The sequence below is a fragment of the Rhinatrema bivittatum genome, chromosome 5 (assembly GCF_901001135.1).
Source record: "Rhinatrema bivittatum chromosome 5, aRhiBiv1.1, whole genome shotgun sequence".
Classification (NCBI taxonomy): Eukaryota; Metazoa; Chordata; class Amphibia; order Gymnophiona; family Rhinatrematidae; genus Rhinatrema; species Rhinatrema bivittatum.
In genome coordinates this window covers 41,024,849-41,049,414 of record NC_042619.1, presented here as the reverse complement: position 1 = coordinate 41,049,414, position 24,566 = coordinate 41,024,849, and the positions used below count along the sequence as shown (strand labels likewise).

At 45.0% G+C, this 24,566-nt stretch overlaps 1 protein-coding gene across 5 annotated transcripts in view; it reads left to right on the top strand.

The window, feature by feature from the left end:
• The window catches only part of PICALM (phosphatidylinositol binding clathrin assembly protein), a 502,282-nt gene that overhangs the window by 170,625 nt on the left and 307,091 nt on the right, over nt 1-24,566 (top strand). For all 5 annotated transcript variants that reach the window (XM_029602251.1, XM_029602252.1, XM_029602253.1 and 2 more), the window contains exon 5: nt 2,605-2,698. In XM_029602251.1, coding sequence (XP_029458111.1) covers nt 2,605-2,698 — 94 coding nt within the window. The remainder of the gene's footprint in view (nt 1-2,604; nt 2,699-24,566) is intronic.

The following is a 24,566-nucleotide window of genomic DNA, read 5'->3' as shown; positions in this document are numbered from 1 at the left end:
TATCAATCAAGGCTGTCAAAAGATAAAGGAAATGCTAATCTCTGACCATATATTTCAGAGACTGGTGGAAAAGCAGTAGAAGTAACCTTTAGAATATACAAAACATATTTCTTAAACATAACATATTTGGTGCAATCTATCTTTGGAAACGTTTATCAAACGAAGATTTTTAACACCTTGCTATGTCTTCCAGATTTTCACATTTAATATATAACATGGTCTGATCCTCAACTAAAATTTGATCATTAACTTCTAATTGCTTGACCTGAGTGTCCAAAGAATCTAGTTTCTGTTCTAATTCAGTAGTCCAATTCTTCATTTCAGAAAAATATATAGTCACTTTCTCATAAGGAGCAAGTTCTAATTGAACTAAATGTCCAAGGCAGCAGGATATTTTTGCCAGGGAAACAAATAAAATGGACACAAAATAAAAAACTAAGGGCAGGCCTAGTGATGCCAACACTCTGCAATGCAGAAGATATGGGCTTAATTACTAAGCTTGGCTTCAGCATGCTAGGACTAGAGATTTTTGCAGAAGCAGCATCCATAGTCTCTAGGTGGAACTGTCTAGTATTGTTCTATGGCAACACTTGCTGGTTAGACTCTAACATGGGTACTGAGCTCTAGAGTGGCCCTTAGCCAAAGACTTTTGCAGTGGCTAGACTAGATGCAAGTGGGGCGAAGGTTAAAAAAAAAACTCTGGGTAATTGTGAATGCAGGTTCATGATGGTGTGCCATTTAGAGGCTGGTTCCAACTGAGTTTGGAAGCTAAATAGGCGCAGAAGGCACCAGGTAAAATTAAAAATGAGGTTCAGTTAAAAAAAAAAAAAAAAAAAAAAAAAGCCAGTTAGCTAGCTAATCAGAACAATAAAAAATACCTATGTAGGCATGGTGCATCAGAATAACTCACTCTGAGGCACTTCTACTGGTTTACTTTATTGTAGGTAACTTTATAAGTAATGATACATGTTTCTGTGCCCTCCATACTGAAATAGCCTGATCTAAATGTTGTAAGATGTCATAGCTTTATACAGTACATATCACACACATACATCTCCTCCTGAGTCTTTTCCTTTGAATCTTTTCAGCTGTCTTATCACCAGACTGAGTGAGATAGGGAGAACATGACTGGTACCCACAGCAGTGGAAGGAGCTTTGGCAGTCAGGATAACTGAATTAGCAGCCGTCCATGAACCATATAGATTTCTGCTGTTATGCATATAGAGGGAACTGGAGACCAAGAGTGGGGATGTCTGTTTTCAGGGAGGAACTGAAGGGATGTGCGGGGAGGAGTTGAGAGTAGGGAAAGAGCAGGAATTCATGCAGGGTGAGGAGATGGGGACAGGTAGGCGATGTGTCCATAGAAAGACAGCAGAGAGTAGAAAACAGGAGTAGGAGAGTTGGAGGCCCAAAGACGAGACTCCTCTATGCATAATGGAATCAAATGGGGTCTGAAGCCCAAGGAAATGTTAATAAAAAATGTGCTGAAGCTATGAATAACACACGAATGAAGCTTGGATTTCATCCTCCATGCTAGAAGAGCCATGCAGATGGGGGCAGGTGAGAATTCACAGATATGGACTGGAGGAACAAATCAGTGTATGAGACCTGAGAGTCTTGCTCTGTGGAGGCTGATGTGCTGCACAATATATATATATTTTTTTTATTAATGTAGGTGTGCCTTGTTGCTTTAAAAGGTTGTGAGAAACAGAACTTTATTGATGGTACCATGAAGTAGGGTTTTAAATTTTTATTTACTGCTAATCAGGCTTTAAAGCCCATCCAAAGTGGTGTACAGTTAGATCCACTGTGTGATTTTTGAAGACTGATAAATAGCTGATATCTTCACACATTAGACTGTACTTAAAAATGAATTAAAGTTCAATTTAGCCACAGTTTTCCTTTTTCAGATTTGATTCCTAAGAACATTTTCTTTCACTAGTGTGACTTTTATATCATTTTGCAAATGTATAATACAAACATAAAAATTTTACTGCAGCAAAAGACTATACAGCCTGTCTAGTCTGCCAGTTCACACCAACTATTCGGTTTTACAATTCCTACCACTCTGAGATCCTCAGTGATGTAATGCTTTCTTGAATTCAGATACTGTCTTTAAAACACCACCAAAAAACCTTAATAAAAGAAAACAGCTGGAATAATTAGATTTAGCCCCTAAACTGACAACTTCATAGCCACCCATAAGGGTAATTTTTGAAGGCATTTACCCAGGTAAAATGGCATGACTGAAAATTGCCCTTCTCAATTGCAGCTGAACTTGCACGTAGCTGCCCATAGCACATACACTTTTAGCTGTGGGAAAGACAGCTAAAAGTGGCTCAACTTAAACATTCTTGTGTGCATGTTTAGGTTGGGCCATGTCCTCAGATTTAATGTAGTGGCATACAATAATGACTTGGGCTGCTTCATCAGTATACATAGTGGATTAGGTACCTCTAAGTTTTTTGGTAATTTGTTGTTGCACACTTAAGTATTAAACTAGCTCTAAAGATGAAGAATGCTTTTAGCTTTAATGAAGTCTTTCAATACAGGACATGAAAACCATCTGAATACATAGGTAAATGATATATTTTGTTTGTATAGGGCTGATGGAGTAATGAGAACAATGAATACGGAAAAACTTCTTAAAACTGTACCCATCATACAGAATCAGATGGATGCACTTCTGGACTTCAATGTGAGTTTAATTAATATTTGGAACATAAGAGTGCATAATTAAACTAGAATTATACTTAGTCTTTTGTTAGCTGCCTCATTTGGTCGTGATTATCATAATATATAGTGTCAGGTATTGTCATTTATATTTTTGCATGCCCACTTCAAAGACATAAGCAAGGAAACTTCTAATCTGGTTTTGTAGAAAGAAAATAATTTATCTGAAAGTGTGTGGTTTAAAATTATTCTCACAGGACAAGCAGGATGGTAGTCCTCACATATGGGTGATGACATCAGGATGGAGTCCAGTCACGGAACACTTTTGTCAAAGTTTCTAGAACTTTGACTGGCACCTACTGGGCATGCCCAGCAATACACTGACTTGCATCCAGCAGGGGTCCCCCTTCAGTCTCTTTTTTCCGCGCAGCAGTAGCCACGTGGGTTAAGGAGCTCTCTTGATATTCCTGACAGTAATTTTCCTCACGGAACTTCTTTAAAAAATTTCAAAAAAAAAATCTACCCTATTAGGGGTCCCCTTATCGATATCTATACTCCGAAAGGTAAGGTTTTCCTTTCTTTGCGGTTGATTCCTGTCGAGCTTTTTCTTCGAGGCCTACTGGCCATCGACCACACCGTGGCTAATTTTTTGTCAAAGCCATGGCGTCGGGTTTTCGTCGGTGCCTCGATTTGTCCTCTGACAATCAGTCACAAACCTGCATAGAGTTTGTGTTTTGTGCCTATGGTCCAACAATGATACCCTAACTTGCACCAAATGTGCCCAAATGACGCCGAAGGGCCGTAAAGCCCGTTTGGAGAAGATGGCGTTTCTTTTTCATTCAAAACTCCCGACTCCATCATCGCTTTGACTTTGTCTGAGCCAGTGCCATCGACTTCCCGTCAGCAACGGGACACTGGTGCTGTCCAACTGGCATCGACTACTCCGAAGGTGTCGACTTTCTCCTCTTCGCCTCAAGAACCAGACCGAGGAGAACATCGTGAAAAGCGTCGACACCGGCATCCAAAGGCTCGGTCCGCTGAACCTTGGCAAGTCCTTCGCATCAGCGATGACAGAGCCACAGACAAATCCCGTCCAGAGAAGTCCCCATCCTCCTCTGTTACTGAGTCACTGAGGCGTTCCCCACCTTCATCGGTGCCGGGAGCCGTGATTCCACTTTCACCGGTGGACCCTTCGGCTATGCCAGTGCTGCCTCCTACTCCGGTGCCGGGGTTCCCCGCCCCAGGCTTCCGCAAGGAATTGGATCAGATGATCCAAGAGGCCATTGGTAAAGCACTGCAAGGCTTCCAGCCTCCATCGATGCTGGTCACCGATCCAATTCCCATGGCACTCGCATGGCTATTGGGTAGATTGGATGTGTTGCTCAGTGCACTTCCACTGCTGGAACCGAGAACACCAGTATGTCCTCTTCCTTCGATGCCAATCCCTGTGTCATCAGAAGATGAAGAAACACAGAAACACAGATACCCATACCGCCGTCTGGAATTCTGCCACAGACTCATCCATCCATGTCGCCGGTTCAGTCGGTGCCTCCATCGATGCAGTCTGTGCCACCTCTGATACCATCGATGCCTAGGCCTGGTCCTTCGGGATTGACACCTTTTCTTCCCTCTGACGATTCTCAGCGAGCTGGTGATCAACCTTATGATCCTTGGACTGATTCTTACCAGGATACAGATGATCTGCCTTCTGAGCTGTCTCCCCCTGAAGAGAGAAGGCATTCTCTTCCAGAGGATCTGTCCTTTATTAACTTCATTAAAGAAATGTCTGAAACAATTCCATTTCAGCTTCAGACAGAAGAAGATTCAAGACACAAGATACTGGAAGTACTCCAGTTTCTTGATGCTCCTAAGGAAATCATGTCTGTTCCCATTCATGAAATCCTAATTGACCTGCTAAAGAGGAATTGGGAGCATCCAGGTTCAGTCCCACCTGTCCAACCTTAAGACAGATGCCACCCTTCTTGTGCAGTCAGCTCCTGGGTTCCAAAGATCACAACTGGATCATCACTCTGTGGTTGTGGAAACAGCCCAGAAAAAGGCAAGACGTTACAAACCTCATTCCTCTAGGGAAGGAACAGAAATCCCTAGCTGCTTTTGGCAGAAGGGTTTTTCATGGTTCAATGCTTATATCTCGCATTGCTTCTTACCAGTTGTACATGACCCAGTATAACAGAAACCTCTTTAAGAAGATACAGGATTTCTCTGAATCTTTACCTGACCAATTCCAAGATGACCTTAAAGCTCTAGCTCAGAAAGGCCTGGATGCTGGTAAGCATGAGGTACGTGCTGCGTACAACATATTTGACACTACCTCTAGGGTGTCCGCAGCAGGGATTAGTGCTAGAAGGTGGGCCTGGTTGAAATCCTCCAACCTCAGACCAGAGGTACAGGACAGGTTGGCTGAGCTGCCAAGTGCTGGGGATAATCTCTTTGAAGACAAAATTCAGGAGACTGTGCCGCAGCTCAAGGATCACCATGAAACCCTGCGTCAACTTTCTTCAGTGCCTGCTGAGTTCTCGTCCACCTCCAAGGGGACATTCAGGCGAGACTCTAAATGACCGGGCTATAAACCAAGAAGGTATTATCCTCCAGCTTCCCGAGGTCGCCCTTCTAAGCCTGATCAAAAAGGTCAGTCCAGGCAATCCAAATCTCAGAAGACTCATCCTGCTCCTCAGCCAGGACCAGCGTCAGGGTTTTGACTCCTTCCTGGAGAGCATAGGCCAACCTCCCTTTCCATCAGTACCAGTCGGCGGTCAGTTGTGCCATTTCACCAACACTTGGCACACAATCACCTCTGATCACTGGGTACTTACAGTAGTCATTCAGGGTTACCACCTCAACTTCCTGACTGTACTGGCAGACTCCCCACCTCGGCTGACGTGGGGATCATCCAACCACTCTCTTTCTGGGACAGGAGGTATCAACCCTCCTCCACTCCCAGGCATATAATCAGTGCCCCTCTCCCAACGGGGACAAGGATTCTATCCCCGGTATTTCATTTTTCATTTCATTTATTAAAATTTATTAATCGCCTAACACTTAACAAGGCCTAGGCAATATACAAGGGTACATACATAATAAAAACAAAATAAAATACAAACAGATTTCAGCTTCACAGAAACCAAGCTGCAAAATACCAAATATTAATGGTACATTTACTATTTTAGACATAAGAGCATAATCCAAAAATTGAATATTCAATTAATAAATCATCATATATCTTTTAATGAGCAGATTAAGAACATTCATGCAGCCTCATTTATCATTGAACGCACGATGAAGCAGATATTCCTTAAATGCCGTTTTAAATTTAACATCTTCTAAAGATCTGAGGTCAAAAGGAAAAAAATTCAGGTGGCATTCTTCCAATCCTAGATTTTCGTGCACTAAACAAGTATCTGCAAAGAGAGACGTTTAAGATGGTAACCTTGGGGTCTCTACTTCCTCTTCTTCAAAAGGGAGATTGGCTATGCTTTCTAGATCTTCAGGATGCATACACACACATCTCAATTCTTCCATCTCATTGCAAATTCCTGCGATTCCTGGTTGACCCTCGTCACGTCCAGTACCGTGTACTGCCATTCGGCCTAGCGTCTGCTCCACGAGTATTCACCAAGTGCCTCGTGGTAGTCGCAGCCTTTCTCAGGAGTCAGGGTGCCCATGTCTACCCTTATCTGGACGATTGGTTGATAAGGGCCCCGACTTCGCAAGCCGCATTGGCGTCCCTGCGTCTCTCTCCATACCCTGATCTCCTTAGGGTTTCTAATCAACTATCCCAAATCCAAGATAGTTCCATCCCAAACCCTATCTTTTATAGGGGCCAACCTCGACACTATACAGGTGAAAGCCTTCCTTCCTCAGGATCGGGCTTTCACCCTGGCCTCGCTGGCACATCTTTTACAGACTCGAGTATCCTCAACTGCTCGTCACTTCCTCATACTGCTAGGTCACATGGTTTCCTCATTGCATGTCACTCCAATTGCCCGCCTAGCTATGAGAGTCATGCAGTGGACTCTAAAATCCCAGTGGGTTCAAGCTTGTCAGCCAATCTCCAGCATTGTTTATGTTACCACACAGCTCAGACTATCGCTGGCCTGGTGGATGCATCACTCCAGTCTAACTCAAGGCCTTCCATTTCAGGCTATAGAACCTCAAATTACCTTGATAACCGATGTCTCCAACCTAGGGTGGGGTACTCATGTAGGTGACCTGCAGACTCAGGGAACCTGGTCTCCAGAGGAAGCCAAACACCAGATAAATTTCTTGGAGCTTCGGGCAATCAGATATGCCCTCGGTCTTTCAGGATTGCCTCTCAAACAAGACCATCCTGATTCAAACCGACAACCAGGTGGCTATGTGGTACATCAACAAGCAAGGGGGAACGGACTCCTACCTCCTGTGTCGGGAAGCTGCACAGATATGGGCATGGGCCCTTTCCCACTCAATGTACCTCACAGCCACCTACTTGCCGGGCATGGACAATGTGTTGGCGGACAAGTTGAGCCGCACGTTTCTTCAACACGAGTGGTCTCTCAACCCCACAGTAGCGGACACAATCTTCCAACTTTGGGGTTATCACATAGACCTCTTTGCGTCAGTTCACAACCACAAAGTAGAAAACTTCTGCATCCTCACTCGCAGCCACCACTCACAACCGAGAGACACCTTCGCCCTCTCATGGGCCACCGGTCTCCTCTATGCATACCCTTCGCTTCCACTCATATCGAAGACTCTCGTGAAGTTACAGAAGGACAAGGGCGTAATGATTCTGATAGCCCCCCCCCCCCACTGACCACGCCAGGTGTGGTTGCCAATCCTCCAGGATTTATCAGTACGCCTCCACATTCCTCTGGGGAAGGATCTGCTTCTGATAACTCAGAACAATAGATGCCTGTGCCACCCAACCTCCAGGCCCTATCTCTGACTGCCTGGATATTGAAAGGTTAATACTCCAACCTCTTAACCTTTCAGAGTCTGTGTCCAGAGTCCTGGTAACTTCACGAAAGCCTTCCACGAGACGGTCTTACCGCTCCAAATGGAAGAGGATTACAGTAATGTGCACCTCTGTCCTTAGACCCCTTCACTTGTTCCACAGTGAAGTTTCTGGAGTATCTCTGGCATCTGTCGGAGGCAGGCCTAAAAACGTCTCCATCAGGATGCATATCAGCATGGTAGCTGCGTTTCATAAAGGTGTCAGGGATGTTCCTATTTCCACACAACCCTTAGTAACGCGCTTTATGAGAGGCTTGCTCCACTTAAAACCTCCACTGTGCCCTCCGGCCCCTGCTTGGGACCTTAACGTAGTTTTGGGACGGCTCATGAAACCTCAGTTTGAGCCTCTCCACTCCTGTGATCTCAGTTATCTCACGTGGAAAGTAGTTTTCCTTCTCGCTATCACGTCCGCTCGAAGAGTTAGTGAATTGCAGGCATTAGTTACCTACCCGCCTAACACTAAAATTCTGCATGACAGGGTGGTGCTCCGCACTCACCCTAAATTTTTACCGAAGGTAGTGTCTGAATTTCATATTAACCAATCTATTATCCTACCTTTTTTCCCAGGCCCCATGCAAACCCAGGAGAACAGGCTCTGCATTCTTTGGACTGCAAACCTGCTCTAGCCATCTATTTAGACCGCACATTGGCCCACAGGAAATCCACTCAATTGTTTGTGTCTTTCGATTCCATCAAATTGGGAAATCCTGTGGGAAAGCAGACCCTCTCCTCATGGATAGCAGACTGCATTTCTTTTTGCTACCAGCAAGCAGGCATTCCGCTGCAAGACCGTGTAAAAGTGCACACTGTCAGGGCCATGGCGACATCAGTAGCACACCTATGTTCAGTGCCGCTTGCTGATATTTATAAGGCTGCTACCTGGAGTTCTCTCCATACATTCGCAGCACATTATTGCTTAGATAAGGCTGGCAGACAAGATTCCATCTTTGGCCAGTCTGTTCTACGCAACTTGTTTTCAGTTTAACTTCCCAACATCCTTCCACAGACCCATTCAGGGTTCAGGATGCCCTCCTAATCAAATTTCCACCCCTGTTGTTGTGCTTGTTGCACGTCTTTGGGTGCATTTGGTGCTTTGCTAGGGCATCCTCAGCTCGGTACTCACCCATATGTGAGGACTACTATCCTGCTTGTCCTGTGAGAAAGCAGAGTTGCTTACCTATAACAGGTGTTCTCACAGGACAGCAGGATGTTAGTCCTCACGAAACCCGCCCGCCACCCCACGGAGTTGGGTTCATTTACGTTTTCGTATTTTATTTTTCGCACGTACTTTTACTATAAGACGAGACCCTGCATCCAGCAGGGGACCCCTGCTGGATGCAGGGTCAGTGCATTGCTGGGCATGCCCAGTAGGTGCCAGTCTAAGTTCTAGAAACTTAGACAAGTGTTCCGTGATTGGGCTCCATTCTGATGATGTCACCCATACGTGAGGACTAACATCCTGCTGTCCTTTGAGAACACCTGTTACAGGTAAGCAACTCTGCTTTACTTGAGGAAAAATATTATTTTGAGAACCACCAATTGTGGATTTTGATCATGAGTGCATTAGCAGCAGGAGCCACAAATGACTACTGTGAAAAGATTATGGAGAGTTGTTGCCTCTATTTCTGATAAAGAACTCTTGCTATCCTTTTTACTTTCTAGTATGTCTTTGGGACCATCTGCCTGTAATATTTGAATAAATAGGATTTGTGCAGTACTATTGAACATAAGCACTGTACGAGAACAGATATGAATACAGAAGCCATGTGCCAAAAAAGCTTAGTCTGAGTACTATGATTATAGAGGACCTTTATTTTTGTCAGTGTTAGTGTCATTGATATGCCTTTTCTAGGATCTAAGGTTATCTTGGCTCAGTTAAATTGAACAAAGCTGTTATACCAGCAATTTACTGCTATTGTGATGCCTGTTGGAGGGTTCCTCTGAGCTTTGTCTACTGCCATTTACAACCCTGAAGCTGCCAAACTTGTGAGAAGAATATCTGTGATGCATACCACTTTTCAAATACCTTATAACTTTATTACAGAAAATAACAGAATGACATCTGGCATGTATCTTAGGTTAAGGCAGTTAGCTAGGTTTAAAAAAAGGTTTGGACAAGTTCCTAGAAGAGAAGTCCATAAACTTTTATTAGCCAAGTAGACCTGGGGAGTAGTGACTACTTATCAATGTGCATTATTAGCAAGGGATCTGTTTACTGTTTAGAATCTTGCCTGGTACATGTGACCTGGATTGGTCATTATTGGAAATAGGTTACTGGGCTTGATGGACCCCTGGTATGACCAGTATGGCAATTCTTATGTTCTTGTATTCTGTAGAGCAGTATGCTAGTGACAAGTATCTTTTGGTTTTGTTTAAAAATATATATATATATTTATCCCAGGACAAGCAGGATACTAGTCCTCACATATGGGGTGATGTCACTGACGGAGCCCTATTGCGGAAAAACTTTCTAGAAACTTTTGACTGGCACTGTGAGGCCACTGAGCATGCCCAGCATGCCATGATATTCTCTGCCACAGGGGTCTCTCAGTCTTCGTTTTTCCACGCTGCTGCAAGCATCGCGGAGATAGGAGCCCTGTGAGATTTTACTCACACATTACTGACTGAAAAAGTCATTATTTTCAAATTATCTCTCCCATAGGGGATCTCTCTCTTTTTCTCCACCGGACAGTGAGAATTTGGTATCGTTTTTACTGTAAGTAAAAATATTTTTTTCTCTCAGAAAATTTCCCCCGTTTTCATTGACTGCTGTTGGTGAAAACATGGCTTCAGGCTTTAAAAAATGTCCGATTTGCAATCTGACTATGTCTATCACAGACCCACACCTTAAGTGTGTTCTCTGCTTAGGCGAAAAGCATGATGTCTCATCCTCTCAACAGTGTGCAGAAATGACTCCAAAAGGAAGGAAGCTTCGACAGGAGAGAATGGAACACCTTTTTCACCTCCAACTCCTTCTTTCTCCTTCGATGTCGGCGAAATCATCCCCAGCAGGACGTACTAAAAACGTTTTGCTGAAAAAACATCATCTGGAGGGATCGGGTGATCAGGCATTGCCGACGTCAATAAGGTCGGTCATCGAACAAAGGCCTAAACATAAGCATCGACACAGACATGCCCGACACCAACGTTAACTCCCTCTCCGGGAGAACCGAAAGCAAAGCGGCAAAAAGACAAGGAAACACCGCCACTGTCAGGGCCTACATCGATGGAACCCATTCAACCATCGCATGAGGTATTATTTACTCTACCGCCACCGTCCATTCCAGCTGTATTACAGGAATTGTCCCTGTTCATCAAGCAAGCGGTGATGCAGGTCCTAAAAGAACAAATTCTGGCGACGATGCCGGTGACAACTTCGATGCCACTATCGATGCCAACGTCGGTGATTTCGTTTTTACCAGTCACCATGCCGATGTCTATGACCCTGTTGGTTCCAGCACCGATTCCAATCTTCACGCTTGTGCCGATGCCAGGCAATAAAGACAAAACAACTACAAAAGTGACTTCGAAGAGATCATCGAAGATACTAGTCCCATCTTCGATCCTGAAGCCTTCACCATCGATGCCACTTCTTCCTGGGGATCCAGGACACTCAGACTCGGCACTACATCAAATAATAATGAAAAGATATCAGGATCTACTGGATTCTCTCCCCTCTAATCCAAGGGAAGGGCATCTTGAGGAATCATATCCTGAAGATCCATTGCCAGGACCTTCTGGCATTCCTCCTCCACCCAAGACTTCAGCAACTCCTCACTACATCCAAGGATATGACACTTGGAGTGACACAAATTCAGAAACTTCATCTGAGGATTTTATGTCTGAGCCATCCCCACCAGATCCACGAAAGAAATCTCCTCTAGAAGATTTTACTTTCACAACTTTTGTCCAGGAAATGGCTGATACCATTCCTTTCAAATTAGTCACAGAGCAGGATACCAGACAACAAACCTTGGAGGTGCTTCAATTTGTTGACCCTCCAAAACAAGTGGTAGCCATACCAGTGCTTGATGTTCTTCTAGAATTGCAACATCGTCTGTGGGAACATCCCTGCTTCGTTCCCGCTGTCAATAAGAGAATGGACAGTACATATTTAGTACAATCTGCTCCTGGGTATTAAAAGTCGCAGCTCCCTTACCACTCAGTAGTGGTGGAGTCGACACAAAAAAGGTCAAAAAGAATTAGACCACATTCATCGAATCCCCCAGGTAAAGATCACCGGTTTTTAGATTCCCTGGGTCATAGTCTATCAAGGGGCCATGTTGAACTCTAGAATCTCTTCATACCAACTCTACATGACCGATATAGTTATGTACTATGAAGGTCGGTATAAAAAACTGTTAAATAAATAAATAAATGACCCAATATCAAAGAGACTTGTGGAAAGAAATACAAGATTTTTTTCCATCTCGTCCATCTCAATATCAAGAGGCAGCCCAGGCCATAATCCACAAGGGTTTGGAGGCCGTAAAACATGAGGTCCGTGCGGCCTGTGACAGATTCGAAACAGCTTCCAGGGTAGCTGCATCAGGGATCAGCGCCAGGAGATGGGCATGGCTTAAGGCCTCAGGCCTCAGACCTTAGACCTGAGGTCCAAGATAAATTAGTAGATCTCCCTTGCTTGGGAGATAACCTTTTTGAATCCAAGGTCCAAGATGCAGTGACTCAACTAAAGGAGCACACTGAAACACTGAGGCAGCTTTCTTCGCTTCCACAAGATCCTCCTACAGATTCTGGGCGTAGGCCTCAACGAAAAGAAGCTAGAAGACCTTTTTACAGACAAAGGAGATATTACCCTCCTATATCTCGAGCCAGGCCTTCTAGGACTCAACAAAGAACAACCTAGGGCAGCTAGGCCTCAACCTGCTCCACAGACAGGACCTGTTGCTGGTTTTTGAAACCACTTCCAGAGAACTCAGCTACTTCTCCAATCCTCAGCCAGAACTCCCAGTGGGAGGCCGGATATCCAAATTTTACAACAATTGGAATGCAATAACATCAGACCAATGGGTTCTGTCCATAATATCTCAGGATACCAACTCAATTTCCTCTCAATTCCAACAGATTTTCCTCCGAGTCATTCTCATCTCAGCGAAAATCACATGCTTCAACTACAAGTAGAATTATCCACCCTTCTGAAAGCCAGAGCTGTAGAGCTGGTGCCCCGGCCTCAGAGGGGCAGAGGATTCTATTCCCGTTATTTCCTCATTCCAAAGAAAACCGAAGGCCTTCGTCCCATCCTAGACCTCAGAAATCTCAACAAATTTCTAAAGAAAGAAAAGTTCAGGATGATTTCTCTAGGCACCTTGCTTCCACTTCTTCAAACAGGAGATTGGGTTTGTTCTCTGGATCTACAATTCACTTTCGCTCACATTCCAATATTTCCCCCTCATCGCAAGTATCTGCGCTTCATGGTGAATACTCTGGGAGCAGAGGCCTTGCCTCTGCTCCCAGAGTATTCACCAAATGTCTGGCAGTAATAGCAGCACACTTGCACAAACAAAGTGTCCATGTGCGTTTCCATATCTTGGGAATGTTGGTGCCATATCTTGGGAATATCTTTTTCCTCCTCCCTATATGGTTCATATTGAGGAACCATATTTTGTTATCCTCTCTCATCTCACATTGAGGAACCATGTTATTGTTATCATTTCTATTCTCTTCTACTTCTTGTTACCCCCCTCCCAGTTTTGATTTCCCTGTTAAAATGTAATTTCCAAGCTTAACCCGTTTGCTGTAAACCGGCATGATGTCCACAACTAATGCCGGTATATAAAAATGTTTAAATAAAATAAATAAATATCTAGACGAATGGCTCATCAGAAGTCACTCTCTACAAGGAGCTCTCTCTTCTCTCAATCGAACAATTACTATACTCCATTCGATGGGATTTCTCATTAATTATCAAAAGTCCTATCTTACTCCATTTCATCTGCTTCAATTCATAAGAGCATAATTGAACACCATCCTCTCAAGAGCTTTTCTACCCGAGGACCGTGCAGATACACTTTCCCTTTTGGCAAACTCGCTACGCTCAAAGAAAAAAGCAACAGCTCATCAGTTTCTAACTTTATCTAGGCCACATGGCCTCTACAGTTCATGTCACTCCTATGGCAAGGTTAGCCATGAGAGTCACCCAATGGACTTTAAGATCACAATGGATCCAAGCCATTCAACCACTGCATTCTCCAATTCAAATAACCCACCAGCTACGTTCCTCTCTACTTTGGTGGGCGAACAAGGACAATTTGCGCAAGGGTCTACCCTTCCAACAACCAGTCCCACAGATAACATTAACTACAGATGCATCCACCTTCAGTTGGGGAGCTCACGTAGACAATCTCCAAACCCAAGGTACTTGGACAAAACTCAAAGCAACATTTCAAATCAATTTCTTGGAACTTCAAGCTATACATTATGCTCCTCTCATGAGGAACTTTGTCAAACGCCTTCTGAAAATCCAACTCCTTCAAAAAAAAAGTGAAGCAGATTTTTGAGGCAAGACTTGCCTTGGGTAAAGCCATGCTGACTTTGTTCCATTGAACTATGTCTTTCTATATGTTCTGTGATTTTGATCTTTAGACCACTTTCCACTATTTTTCCTGGCACTGAAGTCAGGCTAACCAATCTGTAGTTTCCCGGATCGCCCCTGGAGCCCTTTTTAAATATTGGGGTTACATTAGCTGTCCTCCAGTCTTCAGGTACAATGGAAGATTTTAATGATAGGTTACAAATTTTTACTAATAGGTCTGAAATTTCATTTTTTAGTTTCTTTAGAACTCTGGGGTGTATACCATCCGGTCCAGGTGATTTACTACTCTTCAGTTTGTCAATCAGGTCTACCACATCTTCTAGGTTCATCGTGATTTGATTCAGTCCATCTGAATCATTACCCATGAAAACCTTCTCCAGTACGGGTACCTCCCCAACATCCTCTTCAGTAAACACGGAAGCAAAGAAATCATTTTATCTTTCTGCGATGGCCTTATCTTCTCTAAGTGCCCCTTTAACCCCTAGATCATCTAACGGTCCAACTGACTCCCTCACAGGCTTTCTGCTTCGGATATATTTAAAAAAGTTTTTACTGTGAGGACATTTTAATTTCAGGCAGGAAGCTATCTACCAAATGTATGTACAGTTTCAAATGGAAGTTCTTTTCTTTTTTATGTCAGACAGGCTTCTTTAATCTGTTCATGTGTACCCCAAAAGATCTACTTCAGTACTTGTTCTCCCTCTCCTCATTGGTCATATTGTATCTCAGTGCCATTGCTGCTTACCGCCCTCAAATGGATGGAAAGCTGATCTGTTCATCCATCCATCCAGCTACTACTGAAGTTCATGAAAACTTGTGGAATATGAGACCTCTGACTGCAAAGCTGCTTGTACCTTGAGATCTGTCATCTTGGTACAACCGATGATGCTCTTCTACAAAAAGAGTGGTTTTGGCATTTTTTTTTTAATCAAGCCTGTTTTGCCTACATTCTTTCCAAAATTCATGCACACATTATGGGGAAAAAATCCTCCATTCACTGGAGTATAAAAGTATTTGCCTGTTATTAAAGAGATCCCAACCACATTGCCAGGCTTTGCAACTTTTTTGTCCCCTATGATCCTAACAGACTGGGAATAGCTGTTGCTAAGCACGTGTTGTATTGCTCATTACTATACTCTGGCTGGCTTCCAGATCACAGACTCTGTCAAGGTTCAAGTCAGTCATGGCTACGTTTGTTGCTCACCTGAGAGCTGTCTCCATTGAAAGCATCTGCAAAACGTCAACTTCGTTGTCACTTAACACCTTCATGTCCCATTACTGTCCGGACAGTCTATCAAAATGTGACAGTAACTTTGGAAGAGCATTTTTATGCAGCTTATTCTCCCAGTAGTGCATATTCCATGGGGGATGGTGTTTCAGTAAGTGCTCTGCTGTAGCCCTTAGCTTGGGTCTCCCCATGAATCATGGCTAATTCAGCTCTGCTTGTTGAAGAAAAAAAGCAAGTTTGCTTACTGCAAATGGGATTCTGTATAGATAGGATGAATTAGCCATGCTTAATACCAGTCTACCTCCCTGGAGAATCAACTACTTAGCTAAAGCTAAACTCTACAATTGACTGAGGGGCTCACAAGGCAGCACACCTGTGGGAATTCTCGAGTATGCTCGACAGTAAAACTTTACTGAGCTAGAGAGATGGGTTCAGTTTAGCATAATAGATTGATATTACTAAGGTGTCATGGCTAATTTATCATGCTAAGGAGAAGTCTATTTATGGTAAGCAAACTTGCTTTCCTGTTCACTCAAGGTTTTTTTTTCACTCTATTTGAAATTGGAAATTGATTTATTCATTTCTTGGGAAAAACATGAGGTATTCCAAATAGCAAAAGGACTTTGGGATAATGTTCATCTTAATGGAAATATTTCTTCCAAGCCAAGAAATGTAGTATGTGACCCTACTTTGCTTTTTGGGGGTTTTTTTTTGCTAGAATACGATGGTATTTAATCTCTTATCAAGCTTTCTGCTGCTGCTTCAGCTAGGTACTATGTTAATGGGCTTTAACTTTGCTGACCCATACTTGGTGCTTTAAATTAAGGCAACAGCTACATTAGGATGAAGTAGGAGGTAGAGCTGGATGTCATTCACAAATATGATATGATATTTTAGCTCCAAAAAACTAATTTAATATATTAAATTTGATATTCCACCTGCTATTAGCAGCAGCTAAACAGATTACAACATATTAATTAAATCACATTATAAAAATTCACAATCACCTTCACAACCATTTGAAAAATATAACATACTTTTCAACAACTGTCTTATCTCCATGATCCCCCAATCCTATGCTGGATTATTTCCCAAACAGTGATCACATCCTGATTGCTATTAAAATCTTCTTTGCCAAAGCATTGAACGTTGTGGCACTCCACAGCCAAGAGACCAAGGTATGGAGAGAAACCTCAAACATCGTTCTGTCTGACAGGTAAGAGGATGTCCTTTGCTGAGAGCTCTTAGCCTTTGAATAAAGTCTCATGGTCCAATGTGTAATATGCTACAGTAAAATCATGTAAAACTAAGCGAGTTAACTTATCTTTGCAAAAACTAGGCAAAGATTATCAGAAAAAGCTAATAAAATTGTCTTTTTGCTAAAGCCCAATTTGGAAAATATCAATTAAAAAAAAAACAAAACAGAAAAACAAATTGAAATTGAGACATGACCAGTCTCTCTATTTAAACGTTATGACCTCTTAGAAGTTTAGAAGTGGTTTGATTAAGTAAAATCTGTTAGGGTTAAGTTTTGGTTTATGGATAGAGAAGCCAGTAAATGTCTGCTCAAAGTTACTTTTGATATTTTATTGCCATATAAATCTCAGATTTGTAGTCTGGGATTGATTATAGTTTCCTCTCACTCTATGAAACCTTACATTGCAGTGTGCCTTTTTCTGCTACATCAAATCATACTCTGGTCACTCCTTGATAATGCATGTTTAGTTCAATTTATCTGTTACATGCAACAGTTATATCTAGGTTAGACTGCTGCAATGCACTGCTGAATGGGCTACCTTTGAAGCAGTGGCGTACTTAAAGTATTTGGCACCCGGGGTGGATACTAACTTTGGCCGCCCTCCCCTCCCCCTAGTGATTTCTGGTTCACCTTTCCTTCATACCGGCTCCCTCTCTCTATTGTACACACACATACTCACATAGACTCCCTCTCTATTGCACTCACCTTTCCCCCTCACATATGCTCCATCTCACACTGGCAAATACACACTGTACAGGCTCTTCTTTCTCTTTCACACTAATACACCAATACACCCTGCACATACTCTCTCTCTCTCACACACACACACACCCCTTCACACGGACTCCCTCTCACATACACAAACACCCTCACAAAATCCCTAGCTCACACATATCCTCATTCAGGCACACAAGCTCCAAATCTCTCACACACCCTCCTGTGCCTGTCATTCTGCATGCACACACGCTCATAAGTTGTGTCAGCCTCAGCCATGGCCCTGACGAATCCTGCAAAGGACAGGTCCTCGGGGGGGCAACCAGTACCATTCCTCCAAAGTAAAGGGCTCAGAGCGGGGGGTCTTCCAAATAAATAGAGGACGACTCCATGGAGTCGTCACGCCAAGGGTCATAAGGCCCTTCCTCCTCACTGGGACCAGCGTACCGTGGGTGAGGTCTGTGAGGGGCATCAATCAGCCCTGGGCTCCAATGGCTTCGGAGGCCTCGAGAGCACTGCAGGAATAGACTGTTCCCCTGCATTGAGGGGACCGGAGGCCAGAAGGACCTGGCAGGGGCTTGGGGAACCATGGTCTAGGAAACACGGTACGGCCATATCTTCCTCCTTCTTGGACCCGAGAATCGGGATCGCTCCGATGGAGGGAATTGGTGGCCACTGGGGAACAGAGGGTCCCTCTGGCACCGGCTGTGTCGAAAGGGCGCCCAGAAGGCTGTCCAGATGCTCTAGCAGGGATGCTAGCATCAATGGTAGAGGCTTGGGGGCTGGTGGCACTGGCAGCTCAACACTCTGGAGTGCCTTAAGCACCATGGACTGCACCCTGAGGTCCAACTCCTTCTGAAAGGAGTGGCCAGGACTGGAGGGGGCAGAGGCATCACCGGTTCTTCCTCTGGTCTCTGAGGTGGCATGATGCTTGGCACCAGTGTCAGTGGGGAACGCCTAGGACTACCAGTGGCATCGGAGGATGGGGCCTTCGATGGCCAGTGTCGCTTTGGTGGCGGCCTGGCAGTTGCCGGTGCCTCTCTGGAACTGGAGCCATGTGTCAACTGCGACCGGTGGCGATGGTTGCAGGATCTCCCTCTGTGCTCGGCCCGGTCTTTCCCCGGCGTCGAGGAAGCGGAAGATCCTGATGTATGGGAGGGCATGGAAATCATCGATCTATCACCGTCTCTGTGATCCTTGGAGGTACTGTCAGGGGAAGCATGTCAAGGGGCTCCCCACAACCTCTTAGCGTCAAAGCTGATGCAGGAGTAGAAAGAGCAGACTTTGGGACCCTGAAAAGTTTCTCCATCTTATCGAGGTGTGCCCGACGTCCTTTGGGGGTCATCTTGTCACACAGACAGCACCCACGGATGTTGTGCGAGGTCCCCAGGCAGAGGATGCAAATCTCATGCAGATCGCTGATAGACATGGTCCGCAGGCACTGGGAGCATCGACTAAAACTGGTCGATGCCATGAAAAAACACCCATATATACTAAATCCTCGCTGCTTGTGAGGTCAAAATTGTCAAACCACAAACACTCTATTTACCCCACTCATGTAGGAAAAAAATTTTGCCATTCGTATAAAATTTTTTTTTAATAAGATGAGGAAGGTCTTCTCTTAATTTTATAATCCTAGACCAACCTCCATTCTACCTTGAAATCTTTTTTGAAAAAAAAAAAAAAGACACCTGAACAAAAGCTAAGTTGATCGGGCGTTCTATATGTAGAAATAAGGGGGCGTGTTAATGAATACATAGGTGGCGCATAAAAACATTGTGGCTGAGAAAATTAAATAACTGTTAAGAAAAAATTAGAGCAGAGACGCTGAGCGTGTATATATATATATATATATATATATATATATATATATATATATAACAAAAAAAACTGGGACTTTGAGAAGTGACAGATTGTTATGTAGAAACGGGGAACGTTGAAGAGGTTAACACCTATTATAACAATTTGAAGACTAAACATTCAAATGAACTTTGAATAATATTGAGCTTTTTCAGCCGTTTTTAAACACTTTTACACACAATTTGTTTTTCCACAAAAAAATTTTTCAAAAAAGATTCAAAGGTAGGATGGAGGTTGGTCTATGATTATAAAATTAAGAATTCTGTGTACAAGGCCGAGGAGGCATGTTGCAGTAATGAGTATGAGACTTTCTTCATCTTATAAAAATTTTTTTTATACGAATGGCAAAAATTCTCACAGGACAAGCAGGATGGTAGCCCTGACATATGGGTGACATCACAGGATGGAGCCCAATCACGGAACACTTTTGTCAAAGTTTCTAGAACTTTGACTGGCACCTACTGGGCATGCCCAGCATGGCACTAAACCTGCAGCCAGCAGGGGTCCCCCTTCAGTCTTCTTTTTACCGCACAGCAGTAACCACGTGGGTTAAGGAGCTCCACAGAGATTCCTGACAGGAATTTTCTTTATGGAATTACTAAAAACTTTCATACCCCACAGGGGTCCCTCCTTCAAATTTTTGACTCTGCGGTACTCCAGTAAGTTTTTAGCCATTTTTGGTCGCTTCCCATCGAGTTTTGCCCTTGCAGCCCTCGCAGCCCTTCGTCGACCGTATCACGGCTCAATTTTTTCAGAGGCCATGGCGTCGGGGTTCCGTCTGTGCCCGGACTGTACTCGCACCATGTCCATAACAGACCCTCATAAAGTCTGTGTAATATGTCTTGGATGCGAGCATGATGTCTTGACCTGCACCAAATGTGCCTTAATGACACCAAAAGGTCGCAAGGCCAGAATGGAGAAAATGGAACTTCTCTTCCGTTCTCAAACCCCTGACGCCGTCTATTGCATCGATGTCATCTGAACCAGCACCGTCCACTTCGCACCAGTATTGGCCACCGGCCGGTGACCACCCAGCGTCTACGACTTCTCGGCCTTCGACTACCTCTACCCCCCCTTAGGACAGAGGGGATCGTAGAGAGAAGCATCGACACCGACAGTCTCTGACCATCGAGGAAGGAAAGTCATCGTCCGAGCCGCGATTGAAGAAATCCTGTCCAGAAAAGGCAACGACCTTTTCTGTGATCGGGTCACCGAGGGAACCCTCACCCGGATGGGTATCGGGAGCTGCGACTCCGCCTTTAATGGTGGTCCCTCCGGCTATGCCTCTGCCTCCTTCTTCCCTTCCAGAGCCGGAGCTGCTTGCTCCAGGTCTCCGTGAAGAACTGGACCGGATGGTTCAGGAGGCCATAGATAAGGCGATGCACAGACTCCAAGGTCCCCCGGTGCTGAAATCGGTGCCAGTCGCGGAACCAGCCATCGATCCATTCTGGCAGCATTGGCACTGCTGCTCTCGAAGATGGAAGCGCTTATAGCAGCTTTTCCACTGATGGATCCTGGGTCACCAATGGCTCCGGTGCCTTCCCTGCTTACTCTGTCATCGGGAGGAGAAACACCGTTCCACATTCCGCCATCAGATGTCCTGCCGATGCCTCAACCATCGATGCCGATGCACCCATCGGCGCCACCGATCCATCCATCAATGCCCTCGATGCCTTCATCGGTACCTCCAGTACTTCCCTCGATGTCTTCGGAGCCTAGACCGGGACCTTTAGGAATACCATCGTCCTGTCCTTCTCAAGTTCCTAGAGGGGCAGGTGCTGATCCCTATGACACCTGGACTGACTATTCCTCTCAAGACATCGAAGACTTGCCATCGCCACCTTCTCCTACTGAAAGCAGGAAGCGTTCTCTTCCAGAGGACCTATCCTTCATAAATTTTGTGAAGGAAATGTCTGAATTGGTTCCCTTCCAATTGCAGACTGAACAAGATGACAGAGATCAAATGATGGAGCTGTTACAATTCCTGGATGCTCCCAAGGAAATAACCTCCATCCCTATTCACCAGGTTCTTTTGGATCTCCTCAAAAAGAACTGGGAACACGCTGGTTCTGTTGCTCCAGTCAACAGAAAAGCTGATACCACTTATTTGGTCCAGTTAGCCCCAGGATTCCAGAAACCTCAGCTGGATCACCAATCTGTGGTTGTAGAATCTGCCCAAAAGAGGGCAAAAAGATCAAAACCCCACTCTTCCTTTCCCCCAAGTAAGAAACAGAAATTCCTGGATGCCATTGTCCGGCGTGTCTTCCAGGGATCAATGCTCATCTCTCGGATCGCCTCTTACCAGCTGTATATGACCCAGTACAACAGGGTCTTATTCAAGCAGATATAGGACTTTACAGAGTCCCTGCCTCAGCAATTCCAGGAACAGCTTCAGACCCTGGTACACAAGGGTTTTGAGGCAGGGAAGCAGGATGCCAGTGGCCATTCACGGAGCGGGATGCCAGTGGCCAGTGGTTGGTGTTCCACCTTCCCGGAGCGGAAGGATGGAGGGCTGCCATCTCCAAATTAAAAAAAAAAAACAAACAAAAAAACAGGGGTGGGTTCATGGGCTATAGGTATTACCAATTATTAGGCTTATTCAATTACCAATTATTAGGCTTATTCAATATTTGTTGATAGTTAATGTGACTTTCAAGGCATAATTCACTTTCAATGCATATCCAGCATAGCTCTCTGCTTCAACGGCAGAGGAGAAGAAAAACTAATACTTCATGCATATCCAGCATATCCACGCATATCACGCATATCCAGCATATCTTACTCTCTGCTTCAACGGCAGAGAGCTATGCTGCCGCTTACCCAACTAATCAAGCTTGATATTTCACTTGGATGCAGCTCCATCACTGCTCTCTACATTAATGGTGGGGATGAAAGGGAAATAGAACCTAAGGTTACTAAGAGCTAAGAGAAACAGATAAGTATGAGAAAAAAAGTGTGAAGCTTGCTGGGCAGACTGGATGGGCCGATTGGTCGTCTTCTGCCGTCATTTCTATGTTTCTATGAAGCATGAAATAAGATCCTCTTATGATATCTTCGACACCGCTTCCAGAGTGTCTGCAACTGCTATTTTGGCAAGAAGGTGGGCCTGGCTTAAATCTTCTGATTTACGCCCTGAGGTACAAGACAGATTATCTGATCTGCCCTGCATAGGAGACAATCTGTTTGGCGGACAGATTCAGCGGACGGTGGCGGAACTCAAGGAGCATCATGAGACCCTTCGCCGGCTCTCTCTGATGCCCTCTGAGTATTCCTCCAAACAGCCATTCAGGAAGGATACTAAACAGTCATTCTTCCATCCAAAGAAATCCTATCCACCACTGTCTAGAACTCGTTCCACGAGACCTTTCCAAAAGGCCCAGTCTCGTCAACCTCGTAAACAAAAACCACAAGCAGCTCCTCAACCGGGGCCTGCTTCCGGCTTTTGACTCCTGCATAGAGAGTAGCAGCCAGTTTCCACTGCCTCAGATACCAGTGGGAGGTCGAGTGTACCATTTCAAAAACAGGTGGCACACAATCATCTCAGACCAGTGGGTCCTTGCCATAATCTCTCAAGGTTATCGCCTGAACTTTCTCTCCATTCCACCGGACTCCCCACCTCTACCGACGTGGAGAACATCCAACCACTCACTACTCCTGGAGCAGGAGGTCTCCCTCCTCCAGTCCAGAGCAATAGAACTAGTGCCCTACTCCCAACAAGGCCTAGGGTTCTATTCCCGGTACTTTCTAATCCCCAAAAAATCAGGCGGCATTTGCCCACTTCTGGACCTACGTGCCCTCAACAAGTACCTCCACCGAGAAAGGTTCAAGATGGTAACCTTGGGTTCCCTCCTTCCTTTTCTGCAAAGAGGAGACTGGCTCTGCTCTCTCGATCTCCAAGATGCGTACACACATTGCGATAAATCCATCTCATCGCAGGTTCCTGAGATTTCTAGTAGGCCGCAAGCGCTATCAATAGAGTTCTTCCATTCAGCCTGGCATCTGCACCACGAATCTTCACAAAGTGCCTCGTAGTAGTAGCAGGCTTCCTCAGGACTCAAGGTGTTCACGTCTACCCCTATCTAGACGATTGGTTAATCAGGGCTCCCACTCAGCAAGCTGCTCTGTTGTCCCTACGTCTTACTTTACACACTCTGATTTCGCTAGGATTTCTCGTCAACTACGCAAAATCCTGCTTAGTCCCATCTTAGACTTTATCATTCATAGGGGCAGACTTGGACACCTTGCAGGCAAAGGCATTTCTGTCTCGACAGGAGCTCTCACTCTCATCTCTCTCGCACACCAGCTACAGTCTCAGCACCGCACGCCACTTCCTCATCCTACTGGGACACATGGCGTCCTCAGTACAGGTTACCCCAATGGCCTGCTTGGCCATGAGAGTCATGCAGTGGACTCTAAGGTCACATTGGACTCAGTCCGTCCAACCTCTATCGACCACTGTCCACATCACCGACTCACTCCGTCAGTCTCTAGCCTGGTGGAAAAGTCAGGTCAGTCTCCTCCAAGGCCTGCCCTTCTAGGCTCCAGACCCTCAAATAATTCTCACCACTGATGCTTCCAACCTCAGCTGGGGAGCCCATGTCACCGATTTGTAGTCACAAGGAACTTGGTTTCCAGAGGAAGCCAAATACCAAATCAATTTCCTGGAGCTGTGAGCAATCTGATATGCTCTCACGGTGTTTCAGGATCGCCTTTCCAATCAGGTCATCCTGATTCAGATGGACAACCAGGTGGCCATGTGGTACATCAACAAACAGGGAGAGACGGGCTCCTACCTACTGTGTCAGGAAGCTGCACAGATATGGGCGGAGGCCCTCTCCCACTCGATGTACCTCAGGGCCACTTATTTGCCGGGAGTGGACAATGTGTTGGCGGACAACCTAAGTCTCACTTTCCATCCGCATGAGTGGTCCCTCAACCCCACAGTAGCGGACTCAATATTCCAATGTTGGGGTCATCCTCGCATAGACCTCTTTGCGTCACCTCAAAACCGCAAAGTAGAGAACATTTGCTCTCTCACTCGCAGCCAACACTCTCAGCCAAGGGATGCGTTCTCCCTCTCATGAGCAGCCGGTCTCCTATATGCACTCCCTCCACTTCCACTTCTCTCAAAGACTCTCGTGATGTTACGTCAGGACAAGGAATGCATGATCCTGATAGCACCTACTGGCCTCGCCAAGTGTGGTATCCAGTACTTCAGGATCTCTCCATTCGTAGGCACATTCCCTTGGGAACGGACCCGCTTCTGA